Consider the following 21,820-nt stretch of genomic DNA (forward strand, 5'->3'; position numbering starts at 1 on the left):
TGTAATGTTTCTCTTTATCCTTGATAATATTTCTGAAGTCTACTTTGTTTAATATATTATAGCTACTCCAGCTTTCTTTTCGATAGTCTTTGCACCGTGTATTTTTCCATCCTTTTATTTTAAACCAATCTCTATATATTCAAAGTGGTTTTCTTGTAGACAACATACAGTTATCTTGATTATTTTTACCTAATCTGAAAATCTCTGTACTTTAACTGGAGTGTTTAGATCATTTGCATTTAATGTAATTATTGATATGTTTGGGTCAATTATCATTATTGATATGCTGTTTTCTATTTGCCCTACCTGTTGTTTCTATTTTCTCTTTTCCCCATCTCTTTGGTGAATTGGGCACATTTTTTCTTCTATTTTATCTCTGTTGACTTATTGTTTAAACCTCTTTCCTAAATTATTTTTTAGTTGTTGCTCTAGGGTTTATGGTATTAACCGGTAATTAGTCAGAATCTACCTTCAAATAATACCAGAATGCTTAAAGTGTAGTATAATGACCTTGCAGAAGTATGTTTTTAATTCTTCCCTCTCATCCTTTGCATTCTTGTTGCTGCACATTTTAATGTTTTACATGCTGTAAGTACACAATAAATTGCTACCATTTTGGCTTTAGACAGTCAGTTATCGTTTAGAGTAGTGCTTCTCAACCCGGGGTGACTGGTTTAGACTTATTCTGCAGTTTAACATATTCAATGTTCCCCATTAGTCATTTTAGCAAAGTTCCCTGGGCATCTTCAACTAAATTTTATCCTCTGGTTATTTTCTGAAGAAGGCTTATGACATCAATATTCCTTGAGACTTTACATGCTCTAAATCTAAACTCTTCGTTGTAAACTTGGCTGCATATAAAAACCTTGATGGGGCTGGTCCCGTGGCCGAGCGGTTAAGTTCGCGCGCTCCGTTGCAGGCGGCCCAGTGTTTCGTCGGTTCGAATCCTGGGCGCAGACATGGCACTGCTCATCAAACCGCGCTGAGGTGGCATCCCACATGCCACAACTAGAAGAACCCACAACGAAAAATATACAACTATGTACGGGGGGCTTTGTGGAGAAAAAGGAAAAAAACCCCAAAAAACAAAAAACCTCAAATTACATTCTTTTTCTTTTTTTGCCCACTTCTGGGATTGGGCCTGGAGAATTCCAAAATAAGTCTGAGTTTTTCCTCTTATAAGTAGTTTAATTTTTTGCTTGACTTCTCAAAGAATTCTTTCTTTAACTTCAAAGTTCAATGATTTTTCTAGGATAAGTGTTGATCGTCCTGGGTTAACTTTTCCTGCTATGCAGTATGTCCTTTTGCTATGTGGGTATAAGCCTTCTTTCTGTCCAGGAAGGTTTTTTAAATTATATTTGTAAACAAAAATACTGTTTTTTCTTCTCACTGTTTTATTAAGATGGGGTGGCAGTGGGAACAGTGTGACTTGTGTTAGGATATTAGGTAATAAGAGGGTGCATTGTCTATAGAATATTTTAAAACTATAATAAAACCAGTTAAAAGTCAGCTAGATTTTAGTTGTCATAGACCAGCAATTCTAAATAATATCAGTGATAAAACACTCCTCCCCTGTGAGTGGACTACTCACAAGCAGCCCCCCAGCTCCTCCTGCCATCCTTCACCCCTCCCTCTGCACCTTAGTACACCATTGGTTAACTTCTTTGAGGAATCTGATTATGCTTTGTTTGTTTTTAACTTTTCTTAGTCTGTCTTCTATATCTATTATTTTCTCTAATCTTTTGGTGTTCTTTATTTCCATTTCATTTTGTTTGCTTTTTCTATTTCCATCTTGCATATCCTTAATTGTCTTTTCTGAGGGTTAATTCTCCTTTTTGTTTCTTCTGTCTTCTTTCTATGATGCTTCTTCTTTTTACTTTTTCTATGATGTACCAGTTTTCAGCTACTCCTCTTGTCTGGCCATTTCTACCATGAGTTCTTGCATTCCGTTTCATAATATTCTTTCAGAGAGATACTTGCTTCATTAATATATTTTAAACTCACAATGGAACATTTGGTTACATTTTTCATCTGCTACATGACAACATTTCCTCTTGGTCTTCATCTATTGGTAATTTTTGCTGTTATTTTCTACTTTCTGAAATTAACTGATGGTTGAATGAGTTGAATTTTCCAGCTATACATAGTAGTTTCTTGGAGAGAAGGAGGGAAGCTGGCAGCCTTCCAGCCTTGGTAACTCAAAGGCCCCCTTCCCTGCTGCCAGGGGCCTCACTGATTCTCTGTATGGCCACACTTCCTCTGCCTCTCCAGACTGCACTGGGTCCAGGAAAACTTCTGAAACCAGCCTTGAACTTGCCAGTTCCCATGCCTTTAGGAGCCTTATTTTTGCTGGCAGATTCTGAGATCTGCCACTGCAGGACCACTTTCTACCCTTTCTGTACTTTATCTAGCAACTTTCTCCCAAAACGTAACTTTCGCTTCATCCCAGCCCTGTTCACAGGAGCTTCTTTTCAGCATCTCTACTCCAGAGTGGCCCTTCTCCATCAGGAAGTGTATTTTTCCTGGCACTGTTTGAGATCTGCTGCCATGTGGCCTCCTCAGAACTCCCTGCCCAGCCCCCATGTTGCCTCCATGCAACTCTGCCTACTCTCTGTTACATTTGATAGGACTTACAGGTATTTTAAGTTTATTGATTTTTTTTCAATCTCCTTATTTTGCAGAACACGGATACTTTTTTGGTGTTTGTTTTCAATTCTCCTTGTTTCTCTATATGGTATCCAAAAGGAAAAGGAAGAAAATTCTGATGGATGCAGTGGTCATGGTAGAATTCTTGCAAATGCTTTAATGTGTGCTTTGATTTATTTTTCTACCCAGCTAAAGTCAGAAATGAACTGACATGTGATGTGATAGAAGCAATCTTTCATGACACTTCAATCAGCTTTAAACATTCTTATGTGATTTTCTGCTCTAAGGATTTATGTTATAATTTCCCTATAAATATTTTGTTAAATACTGTGTATGCCACAGATTACGTAAGTAACCGGATCTTCCCTGTCAATAGCTCCATTGCTTACAATGGCTTTATAACTGAGGACTTCGTGGCAGGGAAAATCCCTTTTTTCCTCTTCTTGTGTTCTTGTGGCTGGACTAGATTAACAGGAGAAAAACCCAGTTTAATATGTTTGTATTGGAGATCATAGAGAAATGGTGCTTAGAGAGTGAACAAAGCAGGCAGAATATATACCTTTTACACAAAGAAACAATAAATTTGTGAAGAATTGACAGGAGAAAATAACTTTGGTTTGGGGCATATAAATAGTGAGGAATTTAAGCAGAGTTTAGGCTTGAGGCAGTAAATTAGTAAAGTTTGTTGATGCAGGCTTCTCTCCCGGAATTCCCCAGCTCTGGTAATCAGGATGCATGGAGAGCATCTTCACATGCGAAATTATTTCCTGCTTTCAGGGGAAACAGAGACAGGAGGGGCAGAAAACCCTTTTTGCTTCTCAAGTCACTTTAATTCAAAATAATTAATATGATATTGTGGGATATTTTGGGGTGGCCTGCCCTGGGCCCCAACAAGGCCCAAGGATTTAGTAGTTTGTTAGAATTCTCTTGGGCTGGACAGCATTCTGACAATAACAATCACCATTTGACTCCCACTTTACTGTGTAAACCTCATCCAATAGATTGCAAAATGACTATTTTTTACTTTTCAACTTTGGCAGTACTGAGACAGAGAAGGCTGACTGTTGCAGTTAGAGTAACACAAAGATCTTAAAACCATAGTGTGTGTTGCTTCTGTTTTCATTACCTTTTCTTGCAACGGAAAGTCACGTGTGGATATAATATGTATTTACTTCTGAATTTCCAATTCTAAGCATTTCATTTATTCACCATTGAGTTTCTTAGTGTGCTCTTTCTGAAATGTTTCTGCAATCTATTTTTCAGAGTCGTCATCTTTTTTTTCAGGAAGACTAATATCTTTTCCTGTCATTTTGATTCCAGCTTTATCTTCCTGAGGCATTGAAAATTGTCGTGTGTGAGTGTGTGTGTATCTAGTGTGAAGTTTTGGAAAACATAAAAAATTTAAATACATATAAACTGCTTTCTTTGAGTCCTCTAATTTTTATCTGCTTGTTCTTTTTCATTTGTGAGCAAATCTCTAGGCATATGAATGTACACGACTGATTTTTGTACCATTTCTTTTATTCCAAGCACATTGAATATGCATGCTTGGAACTAAATAAAGCATAATCATACTTCTTTATTTGGTTCCACTTGACTCAGAAACAGATGGATCAACATGGTACCCTTTGTCGGTGTCGCAACCCAATGAACACATCAGGATAGATGTGGAGAGGGCTGATGGCCACTCTGAGTTTATTATAACCAGCGTTTCAATATATACATATCTTACATCTGTTAAACATACACAGGTGTTCTGGATGAAGTAATTAGCGAATGCCAAGAATTCTTAGTGATTTCTCAAGGAGCCCTCCCTCGGCCTCTGTTTTGATATTATCATGTTTTTGCTGTGCTCATATATTTTTATCTCAGAGCAGGCAAGGCCTCCTAGGCAACGGCTCCTCCTGCTCCCGATATCGATATTGTGTCTCCATCTGTGCCCCCGGGCGACCGATGCCTGGCTTAGGTTGCCTCACCTTGGAGGTCTTACCCATCATTGGCTAACCGGCCTTCTCACCTCCGGGTCACAGTTTGTTGGCAAGCCTTTTCCAATGATTATAAACCCTCCCTGCGTCAGGGGCGGCTACACCGTTACAGCTTCTATCTTACTTGTTTACACTTTTGGAAAAGAGCATAGGTGCCTTTTTTTTTTAAAGATGTTTCTGGCTTTTTCTCTTACAAGGCCTACTATGGTCTGAATGTTAATGTTTCTGTCTCCCCAAAATTCAACCACTGAAACTTAATTCTCAAGGTGATGGTATTAGGAGGTGGGGCCTTTGGGAGGTGATTAGGTCATGAGAGGGGAGCTTTTATAAATGGGATTAGTGCCCTTATGAAAGAGGCCCCACAGAGCACCCTAGCCCCTTCTGCCATGTGAGGACACAGTGAGAAGTCTGTAACCTGGAAGAGGGTCCTCACTTAACCATGCTGGCATCCTGATCTTGAATTTCCAGCCTCCAGAATTGTGAGACAAATTTCTGTTGTTTATAAGCTACCCAGTCCATGGTATTTTGTTATAGCAACTCCAACAGACTAAGACGAGGCCATTAGTTTAAAGATGTAGCATGGATATCAATAAGACCTGGCTGTTGTATATTCAGTCATCTTTCCAAAATACACCCTCAAATCCAAGCTCATTTGGAGTTGGGAAGATTTTCCTTTTCTCTCCTCTCTCTGCTATTGGATTCTCCTTAATCATTCAGTGAAGATATTTTCTACACTGGCACTTATAGTGGATCAGGTCATATTCAATTGCTTTCAATTAGGAGCCCTTGAATCTTAGAAGAAAACTTACATCTTTTAAAGTATGTTGGTCTTTTTCAAATGAGAAGGATTCAGATTCTGGTGGCAAGGTCTTGTTGCTGAATCAAAATTGAATCTGTGCTTATTGTATGTAATTTCACTGACTTACACTAGTAACATGAGAGATCGCTGAAGTATTTCCTTAGAACGGATAAGCATTTAGTCTGTGCTCCAGCACTTCCTTATCTTTGGTTAATATCTGTGCTGAGTGCACTCATCCGTTGCAGTGTTATACGTGGCTCATTTCGCTAGGCTACAGAGGGCCATGTGCTGGTCCATGCAGGGCTCTGTGTCTTGTCAATATGAGTCCTGTGGTGGATGCTGATGACGGATAATCTATACTACACCGAGGAACAGCGTGTACTTCACTCTAAGCACTTCATCAGGGGCAAGTGGAGGCAGTGAGATACACCCAAAATGAGGTAGACGCCTTCCCTTAAAGACTTTATAATCTTACTAGGGATACACGGTGTACATATTGAGAAAGTCTCAAAAAAATTTGAAAGCAGCTGTTTGAAGGTGAAAGAGACACTCATACAAATAAAGACCCAGAGGAAAGCGTATGCCCCATAGAATATCAACAAAATAAGGGTGAATTCATGTACCTTATCTCCGGGTCCTCAGTGTACAATATGTTAATATAAACATGGACAAATACCTGCCTTTTTCAGGTGTGTATTTCTTCACCTTCAGTATGATGAAGCACGAGGATGTCGAGGAAGTGTATGTGTACCTCATGCACAATGGCAATACAGTCTTCAGCATGTACAGGTGGGTGATCTTTTCTCTCATAAGTATCATCCACACCTCCATCGTTTGCTCAAAGGATGGCCAATGCCAGGGAAGCATATAGGAATCAACAGAACCTGACCTGGACTCCGTCCTCACTGAGAACTCCCATATACCAACATATGCCAGCTTAAAATAACTATTTGGGAAGAAGTCAATCTCATGAACTTGAGCATCAGCAGGTTGATATGAGGCCTTAAGCCAATTACTATACTCCCTATAATTAATCATTTGTATTCTTTTCTTAACTCATTATTTGTTTCCATCTTCCTCTACCTTTTCTCCTGACCACTTTGTCTAGAGTTTAGCCCCCTGATGGCCTCCTCTCCCATCTTGGTGGGCTGACAGGTTGAGAGTTGGGAGTAGGTCCCCCTCTGCAGGCTGTGCTGTTGCTCTGATATTTATCCTAGTAACCTGGCCCTAAGGATCCTTGGAAAAAAACTCTAAAAAGAAATATTGAAGCTTGCTCTGATGTAAGCTTTGGATGTGGGAGAGAGGCAGAGAGCCAACGTCTTTCCCTTTCCCATAATTAGATGGGCAATGATTTATCTATGAAAAACTTTGTGGCTATTATCTTTTCCCTGTTACTTGTGATGACTTGTGAGGATTGCCATATTTTCTTCTGGAGCCTGGCCTCCAGTGGGAGGATGTATTTGAAATACCAGAAGAGAAAAAGATAAGTGGGTGAAGCTGCGGCAACAAAGAGATCCAGAATATATCAGCTGGAATGCACCAGAACTCTATTTTTCTTGACCTGTTCCAGGTTGGAGGAGGAGAAGGGGCAGCAGAAAGGGTGGAGAAGGGATTGTGGGGAGGTTGAAGGGGAGTTTGCTCTGCCTGGTTTTTTGAGGGACACAAGACAATGAAAGCAGCTCTGCCATCTATAAAACTGACTTCCAAATTCTCGCTGGATAATTGACATGGCGAGAGCCAGATGGAGTAGAGAGCAACAAACTTGTAGGACTTTTTAGGCATCAGGTATCTATTCAGAGAATTTAGTCACGTTGTTCTCCACCCTTAACTCCACCCAACCAATTCAGGTGCTGCAAGGAAATGTAGAGCCCCTCCTGTAGAAGAGGAGAAATGGGGTCTGGTGAATAGCTAGCCTTCTCCGCCCCTGTGGCTAGCAAATATCTGTTGAACCCTTCTTCCTACATACAGAATAATTTTCTCTCCATCTCTGCCCTCATGGGAGATAGCCTAAACTGAGATAATGCATCCAGCTTAAAGCCCAGAATCTTGGGTGATGAGCACTTCCTTCCAGCAAGGCAGCACCTTGACTGTTTTTATCTTTCGTTTGGCTTCTGTCTCTGGGAGGGTCTTCCTTGTTTATTTTTCTCCATGGCCACATCTAAAAGGTAGATAGGTTCTCCTTGGGGGTCTTCTCAGCCCACTCTCTGCTGGTACAAATTAGAGGGCTAAGAACAGTATTTAGTCGAAAGTCCCCTTTAGGCCAGGTTTGGGTTGTAGGGTAATACTATTTCCACAGAAACTAGCAGGCTTTTGCTGTGTTTGCTACCAGTTAGTTATATATGTTAGCAAACCACATCTAACGTTCTTTCTTGACAGTTTTTCAGCCTATTTCCTTGATTCCTTGTCCTCATGCCCTTCTCTCTCTACTCAGTGGTGGCTATCAGGAAGCCTTCTAAAACAATAGATTTAGGTAGCAAGGCAATATTTTTAACCCTTCAGATTGTGTCACAGGCTGTGTCTATTTGAAAGAATGAGAAATCTTAATGGGAAGACATCAACTTTATCGCTGCCCTTTCTTGTGTAAAACCACTTGGCTTTTCCAACCATATTAGACCCCAACATTCTAGACTCTCTCTTTCCACTTCCTTTTCTTCAATCAGTTCTTGTCTGAGCTCGTCTTTTCTAGAAACATCTTTCTAAAAGCAGCAAAGAGTATTTCGGCTTTTTCCAATCACTTCCTTTCTTAGTGTACAGGATTGGTAGGCATTAGGTCTACCTTCCAAGTTATCGCGTTTTCTCAAGTGTTTTGCCATAGCATAAGATGGATCTCCAGCTTCCCAGCCCACAATATTTGTTTCCTCACTGCTCTCTGCCTGACCAATGCATCATATTTTAGTTTGGGTTATGGCAACACCTTCCTTCAGTACCAAATTCTAGATTAGTTAGGGTAGACTAAATTGCTGTAACATTGACCCCATGTAATGGCTTGAACATAATAGAAATTCTTTTTCTTCTCATGGAACAGTTTAGAGTGGTTGTCCCAGGTTGGGGCAGGAGAGAGAGAGCTCTCCTCTACAGTCTTCAAGAACTCAGGCTTCAACATATGGATTCCAAGGTCATTCTGGTCCTCTCACTAGCATTCCAGACAGTCACAGTAAGGAAGGAGCAAAAAGGGGTGTTTGTGAGAGTTGTATGGGCCAGTCCTACAAGTGGCACATGTTATTTCTGTTCATATGCTATTTAGAGAACTTAATCACAGGACTACACCTAAATGCATGGGAGTCTGGGAGAGAAGGGAATGATGGGTTTTGGTAAAGAGCTGGCTTTCTACTGCAAAGATTAAGTAGTTGGTGCCTTTTTTATTTTCCAGCTATGAAACAAAGGGGAAATCAGATACATCCAGTAACCATGCAGTGCTGAAGCTGGCCAAAGGGGATGAAGTTTGGCTAAGAATGGGCAATGGCGCTCTTCATGGGGACCACCAGCGCTTCTCCACCTTTGCAGGCTTCCTGCTCTTTGAAACTAAGTAAATATATGAATAGACCAGCTCCACTTTGGGGAAGACTTGTAGCTGAGCTGGTATTGTTATGATCTTAGGGACATTAGAGTTCATAGCTCTACATGCTATATTTAAAAAATTTTTTTTTAATTTTATTGTTACATTGCTAACCATGCTACAGGTGCACCAATAATGTTGGACGACTCAGGGGCTCAGAAGAATAAACCACAAGACAGTCTTCCCAAGTGACCTTGACTAATATATGCAGCATCTTCATCACTCTTCCTTAGGCACCTAAAAGAGAATTCCCCTCTTGATACAGGTTGGAAATAATTGTTCCCATCAGAGAAGTCATTTACAAAGAGGTTGGCTGCTCTATCTTTAATTTAATAGCACCTTTAAGGAACCGCTCAGGTTTTGGGTTCATCATTCTTTATAACATTTTAGCGAATAGGGTGCAGTGATTATGATGGGACCAAGGCTAGAACAGGAGCACTTGCTAGGACATAGGTACCAAAAACATTTAAACACAGCAAAGCCTAGACTGGGAAGTAACACTTTGATCCAGTGGGTCAATATTCATGAATAGAGAATATATATATATTTTAGTAATTTCAGATAGCTTTTAGATAGCCAAAGTATTTACAATGCCCACAAATAATTGACTCCTCCTTTTTTATAAGGATACTGATATAATTAAATCTTGACTTCTAATGGCTTGTAACTTTTGAAATAGACTTTTCTCATAATCCAGAATTGGATTTATCTTACCTGGCTTTATCAGATTGACTCTTTTCCATTGTGTTTCTTAGACCGCAAAAGAATTTGTTGACTCTGGCTCGCAGAACCTGCTGAGCTGAGCTTAGGTCCACCTAGTACAGATATAATCACTTTTTCTCTCAATTTGGAAATTACCATAATAAACTTTACACACACTGACATGTCATATAGCAGGTGCTGTAAACTCAGTTAAAGACAGTCAAACTAACGGATACAAAATATAAGGGTATTCCACCTAGGAGACATATAAGAAAATCTCTTAACCTGTTTTAAATAAAAAATGATAAAACTTCTCTACTTACCATATTTAGTCAATATCCACAGAGCAGCTATGCCACTTGACTTTTACAATCTATTCTCAAAGGATTAAATTTGCTACCAAAACAATATGCTTGAGAATGTGCCATAAGTTCTGAAGATAGTATTCAGAATTAGTTTATTCTAAGCAAAGAAACCATCATTGGGATATATGTTTAGCCTGATGTTGAGTCATATTTAAAACACACTAGAGAGATGCCTATCTGACAAATATCGTATGATGAATTCCCTTAGAAGTAATGAGCTCTTAATTTATTTTCTGTTACAATTTGAATTCCCACTAAGGCTTTTTAACTATGGATTTACTTGTACTGATGACTTCCTACAGCTAGAAGTGGAGAGGACTAATTAGGGCTGCCCCATTGGCTAACTTACCATGTTCCAAGCTCAGTTTGACCCTTTTCTTTTGATCCTCAAATATTTTAAACTCTTCCTGAATCCACATGCAGTGCTACTTTAAAGTGAATGGATATTAGCGAGAATGTGCTCGACTGGCAATGTTTTCGTGATTTAGTCTACGTCTCCCACCTCCTCTCTGGGGCTGTGGGGTCGTGGGGTTGAGGTTTCCTAGTAGTGAATGTCATAAATATTTCATAGAAGTGCATTGCCAATAGACATTTGAATGTTGCATGTTGCTCAAAGGGATTTCATATCTAAAGAACGTATGCTACTAACAAAGTGCCTTAGAGGAAAATGTCAGCCTGGTTTTAGATAAAACTAAGGCGAGAAAAATGTAACGAGCATTAGATGGAAATAAACACACCTTTGTTAAATGTACTGTTTTATAATGTTTTTAATAAAGTTTAATAGTCATACAATTGTAAGTTACTACAGTTTGTTAACGCATAGTTAAAATATTTTCATGCAGATGATGTAAGCAGCCATATAATTGATGATGTGGGTACAGAGCAGGGTCACTTGTCTACAAAAAACTCTACTTTTCAGTCATTCCATTGTTTTAACTTCAATCCTCTGAGTCTTCAAGACGACTTGATGTTTAGAGGGTCCTTTAGTGAAACCTGAACGTCTCTGATGGGGAGGGCTCTTCATCACCCACCTGAAGTCTTTCTGTGTTGATGCCAAAATTCCAGCTTTCACCTTAGTAGATTTGGTTGCAGGCAGGCGCAGAGCCCATCGGACTTGCAAATAAGTCCCAGGTGTGAAGAAGAGTGATCAGTAAGGGAAGTGGAGAGGCCATGATAATGATCAATGTTTCACCATTTTACCTAGGGCCAGAAGTATATCCGGAAGACTGACTTTACAAGTTTTCCTAAAACCGAGGCTTTAAAAAGGAGGTCGTAGGTAGGTGTCATGGGAAATCTAAAAGTATCATCTAAGCAACCGACTTTTAAATTCTAAACCCCAAATGAAGACTAACTCCACAAATGAAGCACGTGGGTTTCAGCTTGTTGCCAAAACGCAATACAGTGTAGAGGCGCTTCACGCAACGATCAGGTTGGGTGATTTTCCGGTGTAGAAAAGGCTACATTTGAACTTTGGACAACAAAGAGACTATATTGAAGGAATTTTATCAAGCATATTGTGAATAAAAGCTGAAATCAAGGCTAGTTGAACAGAAGATCGAATACTCAAATGTAAACTCCAAAGGGCATGGCTAGAATTGATAAACACCTACTTTGTGCAAAGATACTGTGCTATTCCAGGAGCTACTCAGATTTAAAGTACAATTCTTACCTTCCATGAGTTTTGAAGCTAATAGAGGAAGATGGGTAAAAGGGAGGAAGTGCGTGGATAACATAATGGAAAACAGAATGTTTTAATAGCCACAGAAGGCAGAGGACTAGGGATTCACAGGCAAGAGAAACAAACCCCGCTCAGAGCCTGAGAACATCTGTGGAAAAGATAGCATTTGATGGCTAGAGACAGTTTCTTGCTTTGTCATGTTTGGAGTGTTATTCTCAAAAATATCTTGTTCTTTTCTGATTATAAAAACTTATTTTAGAAAATTTGTAAAATCCATAAAAGTATTTAGTATAAAAATTAATCATCCCACCAAACATTAAATAACATTAGCATTTTGAAGTATTTATTTCAATCTTTTTCTGTCTATATTTACGGTTTTTTGTTAAAAAGAAAGTAGAAATGAAACAAACCATTTGACATTACACTTTTACTTTTTATATACTTTTTATCCTGCTGTGGTTTGCCCTAATATATTAAGAGCACTCTCAAATGCTATTAAGGGTTATCTGAAAACATAATTTTAATGACAGAATAATTTATTTAACCTTTTCCATTTGGGGAACTATTTTTGCTGTTTCCAATTGCTTTTTTTTTCCTATTACAAATAATGTCATGAACATTCTTTTAAAAAACTGTGTTCATATAATTATTTCCTTTCTTTTTTTTTGGTAAGGAAGATTGTCACTGAGCTAACATCTCTGGCAATCTTCCTCTGTTTTGCATGTGGGATGCTGCCATGGCATGGATGTGACAAGCAGTGAGTAGGTCTGCACGCGGGATCTGAACCTGTGAACCCTGGGCCACCTAAGCAGAGCACACGAACTTAATCACTATGCCACCAGGTCAACCCCTTGATTATGTTTTTAAAGTGGCATTATTTGGTCTAAAGGTCTAAACATTTTTAAAGCTATTAGTAGTGTAAACTAAAAGACAAACTTGGACCCAGGTAATGATAAAATTTATTTAAAGCATTATTGCATAAGGATTGAAGGATTATTGCAATAGGGAGAAGGCTCTGGCTATGAGATCTGCATCTCAAAGATCAGGCAGAAACTGGCTTTCTTTTATAGGGAGGAATAAACAAGGCTAGAAAGTACCAGGTGTCAGGATTGAGATAAGTGAGTGTCCTGATGGGACAGTAAACCAGGGACTGTTTTTCCGTAAGGTCAGCCAATTCTTTGGAGGAGCCATGAAGGAGAGGTTGTTCCACATTCTGGTGCTCAAAGTGGGCCAAAGTTGAGGGGCCTTGGAGAAGGAGAGAAGCTTGACCAAAGTTTAGTCAAGCTAGTTACCAGATTGATCAGTGGGGACAAACAGTTCAGCTAATCATTTATGAAACGAAAAACAGGAAGTTGAGAGCCTGTTTCTGGCCTTGTCATGAGTGAAAAAGGAGGTCATCCAGAAATCTAATCTAATCTAAGGTGTAAGGGGAAGTAAGCCATTTTCCAAAACACAAAAGGGGTGGGGGAATTAACTCCAGAAATCAAATCTAATCTAATCTAATCTAAGGTGTAAGGGGAAGTAAGCCATTTTCCAAAACACAAAAGGGGTGGGGGAATTAACTGTGGCTGTTTTACGGGAGCACAGGGCTTAGGTAAGGTTCAACATTGTCATTAAATATTGCTGAGTTGCCTTCCAAAAATGTCTATACTCCTACTGGCAGTGTTTGAGAATGCCAAAAATACTTTAGATAGGTAGGATTTTGACTGATGGGGGTGGGGGACAAAGTATTCCATGCAAGGAAAAATAGTATGGACAAAGATGTAGGGGAGGAAGACATTTCCTCTTCCCAAATGTGGGTTCGTCTGGCTGGAGAACGAATTAAATTCACATGAGACAGAATAGCAAGAGAAAATTAAACAAAGCTTTATGAGGAACCATGGCCCGGGGCCTTTCTTCCCGAAGGAAGAAAGGGCACCGAAGAAGTGGGGTGCACAGAGTGGTTATATACCCCCAAACAGGGTGTTTCACATATGATTGAAGTGTCCCTTTTACAACAGTCACGAGGCTGCTCTGTCAGCACAGCTCTTGATGGAAACGGCAGAGAGGTCTCCTGTCTCAGTGAACGCTGCGGGGTAGCAGGTGTGTTGCCTTGGGCTGGGAGGTCACAGATGAGCACTGCAATCGGTTCCCAGCCTAAAGAAAGATGCTTAATCTTTAAGGAGATGCCAACGTTGGGAGGGGGAGGGAAGTCAGTTACAGGAGGTTACCAGAGAAGCACAATAAAATGCAGCTTTAAGTCCTTGCCTTTGGTATTGATTAAGAGTTTCTAGAGAGAAGGTCATCTCCTTTCTTCTTCCTGGTACAAAGAGGGAGGCACCTTTTACAGATAGAGATTTACCTTACAAATGTAAGTGCCCTAACAAAGGGCAAGTTCCATTCCTCAGAGCCTCCTTCCCTGTCCCAGTTTATCAAAAGCAATGAGCCTCAAATAATCCTGATGCCAAAGAGGCATATCTTGGGGTGGCCAATTTCAGGTCCCTACAAAGACACAGAGGCAGGGAAAATGCAAACTGTGGAAAATAGTATAATGTGCAGTTTGACTAAAATAGCTCAGTGAAGTAACCCTCAACAGGCACGTAGGGCTAGAAGGGTGGGTAGGAGAAATACCCCAGGCTTTCAATGCTAAGGTGAGAAATGCACTTAAATTAGCAGCTAAAGAGACACTGTTAACAATTTGCGTTCAATGGTTTGATATAATCAGAGCTATGTTTTAGGAAAACCAATCTGTTGAGTAACAGGGGGTTTCAAGGAGTTAAAATTTTCCTACTTTTGGAGACAAGCATTGGTTAGCCAATGCTGACCATACATCCCCCACTTCTTCTCAAAATGTTTATAGTACCAATGCAAAGTAAAGAGACACAGTTCTCGATTGGATGGTAAGTGTTAATCCGGTGAAATGGACATAGCAACATGCTCCATTTGTACAATGTCTTAAAACTGCCTCCTACCCTCATTTCCCCTTTAAAACCCCACAAAATCACACCCACACTCCCTGTCAATCTTTTGGACTATTTAGTGTCACAGCAATATTGTGGAGTAGGGAAAAAGACCCTCTTCTACTGGTGGGTTACTTTAGGCAAGTTACTTAAGGTCTATGCCTTAGTTTCCTCATTTGTAAAACTGGGTTGTCTATTAGTGTGTACCTCAAGGGTTATTGTGAGGATTAAATTAATTACTGCGTGTATTAGTTATCTATATTGATGCATAACAAATAAACAAATTAGTGGTTTAAAATAACACACATTCATTACTTCACAGTGTTGGTGGATCAGGAGTCTGGGGACAGCTTAGCTGGGGCCTTTGCTTCAGGATATCTCACAGGGCTACAAGCAAGGTGTTGACCAGGCCTGGGCCAGCTCGACTGGGGAAGAATCTGCCTCCAAGATCACTTGGATTGTTGGCAGAATTCAGTTCCTCAAGGTTTCCTGGACTGAGGGTCTGTATTCCTTGCTGGCTATTGCCTGGGGGCTGCCCTCAGCTTCCTGCCATGTGGGCCTCTCCAAATAACTGCTTACTTCATCAAAGCATGCCAGCTGAGAAGGCAGTCAAGTCAGCTAGCAAGGCAAAGCTTCCAATCTCTTGTAAACTGTTCATGAGATAACATCCTACCACATTTGTGGTATTCTATTGGTTAAAGGCAAGTCACTAGGTCAGCCCACACTCAAAGGTAGAGGAATTACAAAGGGCACGAAAGCCAAGAGGTATCATTTGGAGCCATCTTAGAGTCCAGTTGCCACAGTGTGCCCTTTGGCTCCTAGTAATTCATGCCTCTCTGTGAAATAATAAGAAATATATAGATTGGTCCCTGTCCCCAGTTCCTGACACAGAGTTCATAGTAGAGGTGCTCAGGAGAATCTTTTGTTCTAATATTTAGTTTTTGACTCCAGTTCCCGACACAGGGGTCCTAAAGCTTTCGTAATTTCCTAAGTTACAAGAGCACTAGGAGCATCTTTTCTTCTAGTATTTGGTCTTTGACCCTAGTTCCTGACACAGAGCATCTAAATCCCTTGGAGTTTTCTGAGTGATAGCAGTGTTTTTCATTTTAATGAGGTGACTCTTGGTAGGCTCAGGAATAGGGGCTGGTCACAAGAAAGACTAAGCAAGCCATGATCAGAGGCTTGGAATTTTCAGTCTCATCCCAATCCGTCATTCTCCATAGAGGGGAGGGGAGTTAGAAGTGGACTCAACGCCTGTGCGATGAAGCCTTCATAAAACCCCCAAAGTACAGGCTTCAGAGAGCTTCTGGGTTGACAAACAATCTACATGCTGGAAGGGTGGCATATCCCAACTCCATGAGAACAGAAGCTTCTGTGCTTGGGACCCACACAGACCCCACTCTATGTCTTTCTTTGTCTGGCTGTCCATCTGTGTCCTTTCTCATGTTCTTCATTATATAATAAACTGGTAAACATAAGTAAATGTTTCGCTAAGTTCTATGAGCGGCTCTAGCAAATAATTTAACCTAAGGAGGTGGGCGGAGGGTAACAGGAATCTCTGATTTGCAGCCAAGCCAGACAGAACTTGTGGGTAACCTTCTCGACGAAAATAATCCATAACCAATCTATAAATGAAAATTTGGGATGAGTTTATTCTGAGCTAAAATGTGAGGACCATGGTCCAGGGCCTTCCTTCTCAAAGGAAGAAAGGACACCAAAGAAGTGGGGTGCACAGAGTAGTTATATATCCCCAAAAAGGATGTTTCACATATGATTGAAATGTCCCTTTCACAATAATCGCGAGACTGCTCTGTCGGCACAGCGATTGATGGAAACAGCAAGTAGGTCTGCTGTCTCAGCAAACACAGCAGGGTGGCAGGTCTGTTGTCTCCAGCTGGGTGGTCACAGGTGAGCTGGGTGGTCAAAGGTGAGCTGGGTGGTCAAAAGTGAGTGCAGCAATCAGTTCCTAGCTTAAGGAAAGATGCTTATCCCTAAGGAAATGCCAATGTGGGACGAAATTGCGCCTTTATCTTAAGGGCATTTGTTCTTGCCATAGCAAATGTTTAAAGCAGATATACAATGTGTGCTCAACAGCCACGGTCAGGCCCTTTTGGAAAAAAACAAAGTCAGGCCAAATTAGGTTTACACCAAATGGCTTCTTCATATACTCCAATATATCCTATTGCTTGCCATTTCTATTTGTCAACCTGGGGACCTATTACTTGCTATTGGTATCTGAAGTTGGGGCAGAGGCAGTCTCCTGGGACTGAGCCCTTAACCTGTGGGGTCGGTGCTAATTCCAGTTAGTGTTTGAATCGAACTGAATTGTAAGACACCCAGCTGGTGTCATAGGAAATTGCTTGGTGTGGGAAAAAAAGAACCCACACATCTGGTGTCAGAAGTGCTGTGAGTGTGGAGTGTAAGAGTAAAGAAGAAACATAGAGGAGAAGTGAGTTTTTCCTACTCACCCTTCCACATGCAAAATGCATTCACCCTCTTGCAAGGTCCCCAGAGTTCTCATCCCATTATAGCGCTAGGTCAAAGTCTAGGATCTCATCTTTGACATCAGAGCCAGATGTGGATCAGGATTCTTGAATATACAGTGGCCCTCCACATCTGCAGGTTCTGCATCCACAGATTCAACCAACTGCAGATCAAAAGGCCTATGATGGTTGTGTCTGTACTGAACGGTACAGACTTTTTTTCCTTGCCATTTCTCCCTAAACAATACAGTAAAACAACTATTTACATAGACTTTACCTCGTATTAGGTATTATGAGTAATCTAGACATGATTTAAAGTATACGGGGGGAGGGGAGTGAATAAGCTATATGCAAATACTATGACATCTTATATCAGGGACTTGAGCATCCATGGATTTCAGTATGGGGGAGAAATCCTGGAAACAATCCTCCTTGGAAACTGTGGGACAACTATAGTTCTTTGGTTCAGCTCTTTGGCTATATTCCTTTTGATCTGCTGATCTATGAAATGAAAGAAACAAGGTATTGCCTTCCCACCCACCACCCAAAACAATGGTGGGGCAGAGAAAGGATAACATGTATAGACATTCCTATTCAAAAGGAGGGAATTGGGAGGGACAGAGGAGTCCCTGGTCCAGGGCAATTCCAGAATCCAGCTGCCCAGAAATTAGAAATTTCTTGATTAGCTTTCAAGGCCTATAAACACTTCAGTATATATCTCAGAGAAATGAGTTTTAAAAAAAATTACAACCACAGTAATATTTTCACAAAAAAGAAAATAATAATTCCTTGATATCTAACATCCAGTGTTTTAAAATATCCTCAATTGCCTCGTAAATATCTTTCTACAGTCTATTTGTTTGAATCACGATTCAAAACAAGATTTCTATCTCACATTTGATTGACATATCTAAGTCTGAAAATCTGCAACAATGTCCTATTTATTTATTTATCATTTGCTTTCCAACATTGTGGATTTTGCGGATTATATTCTTCGGTGTTACATGGCATCGTCCTCTACCTGCTGCATTCACTGCAAACAGACAATGTGCTTGACTAGATGTAGGTTTAATCTTTTTGCAGGAAGACATCATGGGTGGTATCGTCTATTGCCTCATATCAAGAGGTCCATAATGTCATATTATCTCTTTTAATGATATTAAAATTGATCTGTGGCTTCAGGGTATCTCAGCCAGATCCGCATAATATAAAATTCCCCCATTAGCTTTTTGCCTAAAGGTTTTAGCAGCTATTGATGATTATGGCTTAAATCCACTATTTCATTAGCAGTTGCAAAACAGTGACTTCTTTTTTTTTTGAGGAAGTTTAGCCCTGAGCTAACTACTCCCAGTCCTCCTCTTTTTGCTGAGGAAGTCTGGCCCTGAGCTAACATCCGTGCCCATCTTCCTCTACTTTATATGTGGGACGCCTACCACAGCATGGTGTGCCAAGCAGTGCCATGTCCGCACCCAGGATCCGAACCGGCAAAGCCCCGGCCGCTGAGAAGCGGAACGTGAGAACTTAACCGCTGTGCCACTGGGCCGGCCCCAATAGTGACATTTTTAAAGAAAGAAATGTTTTCACTAGCTATTTGGTTATCCTGAAATACTGTTCATATGTAAGACAAGATAACTGCTTGATTTTTTTACTTTACTTACTGATTTTTAGAATAATGAGTTGGTGCCCTAGCAACCTCCAAAGGTGATTAATGAGGTCTTTTAAAAAGGATTCTTATTAACTCATGATTTTTCATATATTGATGTGTTTCAGCAGTCATTATTCGAATTTAATGGTCCCATCTTAATTGTCAGTGGGCGGCCCTTCAAGTTAGTACTTAGATCCTTTTGACTCAGGCTCAGGCTTGCAAATCTCTCTCAGCAGGGCAAAGGTGATTTGAGACTGTGCAGACATGTATCCTATCCAGACCTTCATGCTGTGACCTTGAAGGTGACTCCAGCAATCCTGAGTCCTGCCAATTGCCTGCATTCAGCTTTCTCAGGCAATTGTGTGAGCTACTTGCTATCTTTCTAATGAATTCTTTTATATTTAAGCCAAGAATTCTGATTGATCTAAGAGGAAGAAGTGAAAAAGAGGACAGCAGTTAACGTAAGATAGAGCGCAAAATCAACTTCAGGACAGTTAGTGCCACGTAACATCATTTACGTAAATTAAAACCACAAATAATACATTTTGTTTAGTCAAACAATATCAAAATCATGGGAGTGCTTGTGTCTTGAATAGTGGGGGTGGGGGGCAAAGAAATGTAACTGTGGGTGGTAATTAGAGGAGGCTTTAGCTGTGGAAGGAGTTAAAAGCCGGTACCTATTGATGTAGATGAAGACTACCCCAGGTAGAGAAGCCCAAGGTGACCTGGCCTACATGCCAATCTATATGACCCGATGGATTTTATGGTGTGGATTAGGGCTGCCCCAGGGAGAGAAGCCCAGGGCATCCTGGCCTACATGCTGATCTATAGGACCAGATTCATATCTAAAGTTATATGACCACACAATAACCAGACCCCATCGGCACTGAAACCATTTAATGACTTTTTACATCATCTTTTCTTTGTCTAGTAAAAATAAGTCACGTACCCATGCCTTATAAATTTAGCCCTAACCCTCAACACATTGCAGCAGCTCTTTACTGCCCATGGGTCCTGTCCCCATGCTATTCCATACTATTCTCTAAATAAAAGAGCACTACTGCCAGACCTTGAGAGCCCAAGAAATCTTTCTTTCGACTCTTCAGCTCGCCGACCCCGCATCACCTATGATCTATTTACTCCTTTTAGTACAGAGATGTACTAGAGGGATGAAGAAAAAGGTGAGTGACTCTCCTTGTCAGTTGGACCTTGGATACATAGACGAATGGCATTTGCTAGGAGGAAGAGAATTTATCTACTGAATGCACTTAGGATATCCCTGGTCATGGGATTACTTATGCTAAATAAACCGAGAATCTAGGAAGCATGGTTCCACAGCTAAATAATTCTTGGGATATAAACTGAAGTCTGTTAGGTGATTCGAGAACCTCATTAAAGACTTCATCTATAATTGTGGGTCAGAGGGTGTATTAGCTTGCTAGGCCTGCCACAATACAATACCGCAGACAGGGTAGTTTAAACAAGAGAACTTTGTTTTCTCACAGTTCTGGAGTCTGACAGTCCAAAATGAAGGTGTCAGCAGTTTTGGTTTCTTCTGAGGCCTGGCTCCTTGGCTTACAGATAGCCATGTTCTGCTGTGTCCTCACATGGTTGTCTTTCATCTGTGTTGTTCTTGTCCTAATCTTCTTTTCTTATAAGGCCACCAGTCTTATGGGATTGGGACCCACCCATATGACCTCACTTTATCTTAATTACCTCCTTACAGGCCCTATCTCCAAGCACAGTCACATCTTCGGGTACCAGGGCTTAGGATTTCAATATATGAATTTTAAAGGGACACAACTCAACTTGTAACAGGGGGTATTGTGTCCAACGCAGGAAGGAAGGACCTGTAAAGTTAGGTGAGATTTCTCAGACCTCTGCTTTGTCTGAGCCTCTCCATGACCCATATCTCTGAATTCATTAGTAAGGCTTGATGCTGGGTAAGATCCCTGATTTCATGTCAACCTGATCCTGGGTGTTAGCTCAAGCGATATCTGTACTGTTTATTTTTTAGAAAAACAGACTGGAAGCAAATATGAAAAAATACTAACGTGTCAGTCTGGATGCCTGCTATAGCATTCTTTGTAATCTTCTTTTTCTGTTTTAGTTTCTCAAAATAAAAATAAAACAAGAGGAGTGGTAAGGAATCTTCTGCCTGAACAAAGGTAGGAACATGGGATAGAGAGCAACAAGGTGGTGTTAAACAAACAGGCCATTAAACTGATGTGGCTCTAACCCCTTGGCAGCCTACCCAAACAATCCAAACTCTAATCTTGTAAATGTCTCAAGGTTACAAACCAGACCCTAAGAAAACCAATCACAAACAGCCAAGGCCTGACGGTACAGCCAATTTCCTTGCTTCGCTTCCTGCCTTTTCTCTATAACTCTCTCCCCAGCTCCTTTTGGCAGAGCACCCCTGAGCACCTCCTGTTTGGCTCAAGTAGTGGGGCTATTTGTGATTATATTGCACTTAAAAAAAAAAAAAAAAGATTGTGCATTAAAATTAAAAACTAGAAACCCTAATAATCCATAGAAATGTCAGGTGACAAATCAAAAGTATTTGTAAAGTTTCTCATTCGGCTCTGATGAGCACCGCCCGCTCTGATGTTCTTCTAATATTACACACTCCTTAGTGCAGCTTGAACTTTTTCTTAAAGGCATGTAATCCACAAAGTTTTTAACTCAAAATTGAGCGCATCTAGAAGGACTCGCAAGCTACTTGTGGATGAAATCATCGGGTGGCTACGAAGTAGGGGCGCTGAAGGAGGCACCCTGTAGCCTACGGAAGAAAATAGCATTGTTTCTAAATATCTACGTACTTTTTATTTCTCCGGGCCCGGGCTCGCGTAGGGACTGAAATGGCACAACGGTGGAAATAAAAGCGTCCTGAGAGGGCGGCCCCAGGCCTGAGCTCAACAGGCCAAGCTCCGGGGACAGCTCAGGACTTGGCAGCAAGAAGAGTAAACCCGTGACGTGCGGCGCCGGGCGGGCGGACACACCAGTGCGCAGACACCGCGGC

At 40.7% G+C, this 21,820-nt stretch overlaps 1 protein-coding gene and 1 long non-coding RNA gene across 3 annotated transcripts in view; one reads left to right on the top strand and one right to left on the bottom strand.

The window, feature by feature from the left end:
* Nucleotides 1–10,845, top strand: part of C1QTNF3 (C1q and TNF related 3) — a 27,092-nt gene extending 16,247 nt beyond the window's left edge. For both annotated transcript variants that reach the window (XM_014831271.3, XM_014831272.3), the window contains exons 5-6: nt 6,120–6,219; nt 8,801–10,845. In XM_014831271.3, coding sequence (XP_014686757.1) covers nt 6,120–6,219; nt 8,801–8,960 — 260 coding nt within the window. In that variant the 3' untranslated portion in view covers nt 8,961–10,845. The remainder of the gene's footprint in view (nt 1–6,119; nt 6,220–8,800) is intronic.
* LOC139046437 (uncharacterized) lies at nt 10,243–21,746 on the bottom strand. The gene is made up of 2 exons (XR_011506517.1): nt 21,621–21,746; nt 10,243–13,867 (listed from the first exon to the last, which is right to left on the bottom strand). It is a non-coding gene; the product is annotated as an uncharacterized lncRNA (long non-coding RNA).
* Nucleotides 21,747–21,820: the final 74 nt, after the last annotated feature.

Source organism: Equus asinus, chromosome 10 (genome assembly GCF_041296235.1).
Source record: "Equus asinus isolate D_3611 breed Donkey chromosome 10, EquAss-T2T_v2, whole genome shotgun sequence".
Classification (NCBI taxonomy): Eukaryota; Metazoa; Chordata; class Mammalia; order Perissodactyla; family Equidae; genus Equus; species Equus asinus.